This window comes from Orbicella franksi, chromosome 12 (assembly GCF_964199315.1).
Source record: "Orbicella franksi chromosome 12, jaOrbFran1.1, whole genome shotgun sequence".
In the NCBI taxonomy this organism is placed as follows: domain Eukaryota; kingdom Metazoa; phylum Cnidaria; class Anthozoa; order Scleractinia; family Merulinidae; genus Orbicella; species Orbicella franksi.
The window spans coordinates 16,597,376-16,602,985 of record NC_138156.1 but is presented as its reverse complement, the minus strand read 5'-3'; the positions used below and the strand labels follow the sequence as shown (position 1 = coordinate 16,602,985).

Here is a 5,610-nt window from a genome sequence, read left to right as displayed (position 1 = left end):
GTGAACTGTGGCTGAAAAGACCTTTGAGGGATGAACTGTGGCTGAAAAGACGACTCAGGGGTCGACTGTGGGTGAAAAGACGTCTGAGGGGTCGGCTGTGGTCGAACGAAGAACTGGGTTTTTTGAGGGGAAATGAAACTAGTTGGGAAAACTGAGTCTGGACTACATTGGTTGGACGCAGTGGGGCCAACAAACAGCTGACTTGGGGGATATTGAGTCTGAACGGACTGGAAGAAGTTTGATGATTGTTGCGATAAAGCTTACTCTTTGGGGGACACAGTGTGGCTGTAAACCATCGTTGCTGTTGTAGCCAAGTGCGATTCGAGACACCACGTTTGAGATTGGTTTTTTGTTTCCAACAGAACGTTTTCTGGGAGCACGTTCCCCTTTACGGCCCCTTCCTTTGGGCATTCCGTGAGCAACTGCCGCGGATAAATTGATCCCGCCCGAATTACACTTCGTACTAACCAGCCAACGAAGAAAATCTTTTAGACGATCTATGGCGAAACATGCAGCCAGGGTGTGGGCACAGATTGAAAATGCGGCAAGTCCGGGACATTTTGCACATTCAGCTTTTCCGTTAGCAAACAGGTTTACCACGTGTGGATCTCTGGGATTTGACTTTGACGGAACAACGACTGTCTCATTGTTTTTGCGGCATTACAGAATGATGTTCTTTATTCAGGGAATCCGCCTTATTCACCAATGCAGATAAAACGTCATGAGGTATCCAGTCGATTCCGATACTTTGAATTTCCTGCATAACGGCATGTGCTCCACTTCGAAGGGCATTCGTGGCTTGGGTAACGCTTGACTGTTGCATTTCATCAATGTTAGCCTCGTGAATTTTTTGTAACACTGCTTTTCTCTGATCGATGCGCATTCGGCTCCATTCGCTTGGGACAACTTCTAGATACCGGAATTCTTCTCTCAATTTGTATTCCCCTCCTCCTACTGCTGCTAGCTCGACATCTTCCTTTTGGATCTTGACCAACTTCTGAACAGATGATGCAAAGGAATACTCATCAACTCTCTTCTTTCCATGCGATTCACGTGACACGAAGTCCTGCAATACATTGTTGGTTGCCTCTGAGCGGTTGGTTGTGAACTTTTCGGATGGACACGGCCAGTCCGGCTCTTTGACGAACTGGACTAATAACACAGTTCACGAAATCAGCGCTCTTGTGATTATGAAACCATTTGAAGAAATTCCGCCCATTTTGGTGTAGTGCTGACCATGGTTCTTCCAGCTGGCCGAGCTGTTTGACAAACATGTCTCTGCTCGAAGCATCTGCAAACCCAGCTTCAAAGACAGTTCCTCTCTGTCCTCCAAATATGTCAGCGACAATAGTTTCCTTTACTATGCCACTTATTCCAAATTCCTGGAGTTTGCTTTCGACGTTCGCCTTCAGGTGAAGATCACATAGCAGATTTGTGGCCCTTTCAAAGTTGTTTCTGAACGTAATGACAAGAGCCTTCTCGCCATCAGTACCAAACGCTAAGACTTTGCCTAAGCCTGGGTTTAGTGATTTCAGGGCTCCGCTAAAAACTGAATATGTCTCTGTCGTTTTCTTTTCGTGAGTGAGGACGACAGGGCCTATCACTGAAGGGTGATTGCCATCTTTTCTGTTTTCTAACAATAAGTGCTGATACGTGATGGGCATCACATTATAGTCACCTATGTCGAATGTTGGGTCCACGGTGAAGGGTTTGAACTCGACTGGATTACAGCAAAATCTTACCATATCATTCAGAGTTCTGTCGGTTGTAAGGACACACATTGGCTCTGGGGCGACTCTTACGTCTCTTATGAATGCTGATTTCCGGTCGCTTGCTTGTTTTTTACAATCGCCGAGAAGACGAAACCACGGATCATGTTGTTTTCCTGCCCCAGAAATATTCTTCACGGGAACACTCGTTTTGTCTCTGGGCTTTCGACCAAAATCCTTTACTTGCTGTCTACCTCTGGGTAGTTGTCTTATGCCAGAACAGCCGGGCAGACCCCCAAGTTCTTCTGTGACTGTTTTGTAGACCACCTCCCTTGGCTTAGATTCTTCAGAAGCCGACTTCAGGAAAGTCTCGGTACTGGTCCAGGTTCTCATGTATCCTGTCGACCGTGACTTGTAATTTCCATGTGGTCTGAACTCAATTGAGTGTTCGGCGCCTCCTTTAAAGGAATACCGAACCAAACAATATCGATGCATCATACCATCAGGCCCTATAATGTGGTATATTAATATCAGTGATGCTTCATTTATTATAGGTTAATGGCTTTTACTACTAACAGTTGGTATTTTAGTTTTAAGGTTGTCGACAGTGGACAATTTTTTACATCGCGAAAATGTTCTACTCGATAGATTTTCTTCAAACTTCTATTGCGGACAGACGAATTACTTGTTTCAGAAATGAAAAAAAAATTGGGGGTCACGGACTTCGTTTTGCCTTTAGCGCGCCCTCGATGCCGTGACGTGGCGTGTGAATTTGCGTGTGCAGTAAGGATGCGCAGAAACAATTAGCGGGAGCCGGTGTCCTTAAGAGCAAATTGAGCCCTTTCAACTCGGAATTTACTTCATTTTACTTCTCGACATTGAAGTTGACAAAAGTTGCGCGATATTGCAGCGTGACATACCCGTGATCAAAATCAAATTCTGTCCTGTCTCGGCCGATTGAGAAAAAATATAGAGATTTCCGCTTTCAAAAGCAAACGCAAATCTTTAAATATAATTTATCTCTTTCTTTTATTTTATGTGATGGACCTTTGCAACTGCACGGATAATAACAGCTCCAAAATCTTCGGACTGTTCTTTAGGGTAATCCTCTTGAAACGGCAAAATGCTTACAACCAAAATGGCTCAGGCAAGCAAATCTGTAACCTTGCATACGTGTTTGGTAACTCATCGGTTATGGAGTAATTCCGTCTCTAAACAGCTATCGCACTACAGCATAGAGCGATGCCGGTCACATGACAGTCATTGCTCTATTATAATTTCAGTTTTAAGCCAAAGGATCACATTTTTCGGGGTTTAACGGCTAACGGTTGATCCCCATTGAGACCCTCACATCGGGTAGAAACCCCCGGAAAAACCCTTTATACATAAACGTCAAAAGTAACCTACCATAAATCACATCAGTCCTCTTCCTAAAGTCATTTAGAATCCCGTCTTTCAAGCAGAAGTACTCTCTCTTAAGCGTTAGAACAACAGCTGGGCCATTCATTTCTTTACTAACGTCTTTGGAGACATTTCCACCTTTGTCAACAACAAAACGGAATTTCTTGTTACGGTTATTGAACCAGCAATCACAATCATCACACTTGAGATCCTCGATGGATTTCAATGCTTCGGTGTCTACAATGAAGGTTCTGTGGTGCTCGACATGGATAGGTTGTTGGATACAGGCGACGCTTATGGGAAGCGACGTTCCAACTGATCTAAGAAGATTTACAACTCTCAGTGGTCCAAGAACCTCTGTTTTCTTTGTATATACAGGAAGTTTGGGGTTGTCTTTATAATACTCAGTGACACGAAATGCTTCATCCCGGCTGCTACTGTCACTTTCTTCGTCACTTGAGCATTTCCATTTACTGCAAATTACAAAGGAATGACCAGAATAAAGATTAATAAGGACAGGAGAGTAAGTGAGAAGCCCCTCTTCATTCATGAAACAGTTACCTAAGGACTCCCTAGCTAATACACAAAAGGCCACCAGAGAATATTGATCATCGTTCAAGGCAAATATATTTACCCGGCGGCATTAAGCAGCTTAATATAGACATTGTTGGATGTAAATGAATGAAACACCACTGAAAGTTTCAGTTTTCGCTTTAGTATCACACAGTAAAACCGTGAATGAAACAAATAACTATCAAACCTGTCTTGTACTGACGTCCGCCGGAGAGCAAAGTGAATAGTTTTATATAAGAAACTGATTGCAAATATACCCTATTCATGCAGACTAGAATGTTTTACACTCAATGTTAATTAATGAGCTGAAATCAAAGAACGCTAAAATGACTTCTCACTTAAAAAAATGGTTTCATGGCTATTCAGAATTATTCTTGTATCTATCCGGTATCTATTCGGTTCACGAAATCTGCCTCAGTCTTTACTTGAGCTTCTTGACATTATAAACGTTGAGATAGAATACCTTGTCTTTGGTGAAGGCATCTGTTGGTCTGCTGATGTGGGAATCTGGGACCCGGTAAGATCAACGATGTCTTGAATCATTGCGACAATGTCCCCGCTGTGTAACAAAACGTATATCGTATTTATTCGAAAGCACTACTATATCTGTCCTTTTTTGGAGTAATACAGTCATTTTTTTCAACAAACTAAAATCAAATTAAAATAACTGGAAAAATATAAACAAATACATCAAAAATTAAAGTAGATATCTGGCCTAACTTACATGTAATTATGCCTTGCCTTGCAATGTCTTACATGTAAAATAATCGATACACAGTTGGCACATTAATTTACGCGATGAATGAATAAAGCTATGGAAAGTTTCAGCATCTTAGGATAAATACTCTTTTTAAGCCCGAGATTGAGCCTGATTGGTGGGTGGCATCCACTCCCTTGTTCATCCGGGGCCGGAAGTTAACAAATAAACTGCATCTGGGAGTTTCTTTTAAATATATAACATAAGGAAAAAGACAATTAAATTATTAAGTTCATGAGGTAACATATTACCTGGTTTCTGGTGAGGAAATACTTTGTACGGTGATGTAGAACTCAGGTAATGAGTAAGATCAACGACATCTTCAATATCTTCAAAGCGGCTTCCACGTGAGAGAAGCAATTATAAAAGTAGTGTTTTTTTCTTAAACAATGAGTACTAACTCAATTTCTTCACATCAAAAAATAATGCACTTTATAATTTCTGTTGTAAGGGAGAAGGCGAACACCTTTGTTTGTCTAAGGATATTCACATACACTCGTATTTCTACCGACCTGTCTAAACTGCCGTCATCTTTGTTTCTTGTTTCTTTGTTTCTTGATCCCATCACATCCGCAAATTTGTTTTCTCTAGTTGCTGGGTCGTCCCTCAAAAATTAATTGCAACGATTCCCAGTCAGTGTCAGCGACCTTTATTATTTTCTCCAATTAATCAATTAGAGCAAAATTTGCCGAATATACGTCTTTTCACGTGGATAATGAGGGCCGGGGAAGCGTCGAAGGGCAGTTGGAGAGAACGGTAGGTCCCGCTTTTTGAAAGAACAATGTATGAGCTTAGAGTTTTCAATGTTGTACCTCCCGTTAAAGCAAAAGCAATCATTCTTACCGGTTTAAGCTGGCGTCACGAGCTTTTCTCTTTCTATGACTCAGAGCGGATCCTGAAGCATTCTGAACTTCGTTCTCGTCAATCTTGGGAGAATAACTAAAAACAGTTGAGGTGAATTAGTGTCTAATTTCAATACACTTAGTGTTAGTATTAATTTATCGCGAAGGTAATCAAGCATTTGAACTTTATATTTCAAAAGCCGTTCTAGAACTGCAGCATTGGAGTTCCAATTTATGAAGCCCAATTTGCGCTCCCACCACTGACTGAAGAGGATTCCACTTACCCTCTAACCTGCTAAAAGGGTTTTGAGGGGAAACAATTCTGCGC

General features: G+C 41.7%; 2 protein-coding genes across 2 annotated transcripts; both read right to left on the bottom strand.

The window, feature by feature from the left end:
* Positions 1-241: 241 nt before the first annotated feature.
* LOC145462426 (uncharacterized) lies at positions 242-2,210 on the bottom strand. Its single transcript, XM_081445957.1, has one exon. It carries the CDS (start codon positions 2,205-2,207, stop codon positions 1,050-1,052), a length of 1,158 nt encoding a protein of 385 aa, XP_081302083.1. The 5' UTR covers positions 2,208-2,210; the 3' UTR covers positions 242-1,049.
* Positions 2,211-3,028: 818 nt separating this feature from the next.
* Positions 3,029-5,057, bottom strand: LOC145462481 (uncharacterized). Its single transcript, XM_081446018.1, has 3 exons — positions 4,692-5,057; positions 4,147-4,242; positions 3,029-3,583 (listed from the first exon to the last, which is right to left on the bottom strand). Exons 2-3 carry the CDS (start codon positions 4,224-4,226, stop codon positions 3,031-3,033), a joined length of 633 nt encoding a protein of 210 aa, XP_081302144.1. The 5' UTR covers positions 4,227-4,242; positions 4,692-5,057; the 3' UTR covers positions 3,029-3,030.
* Positions 5,058-5,610: the final 553 nt, after the last annotated feature.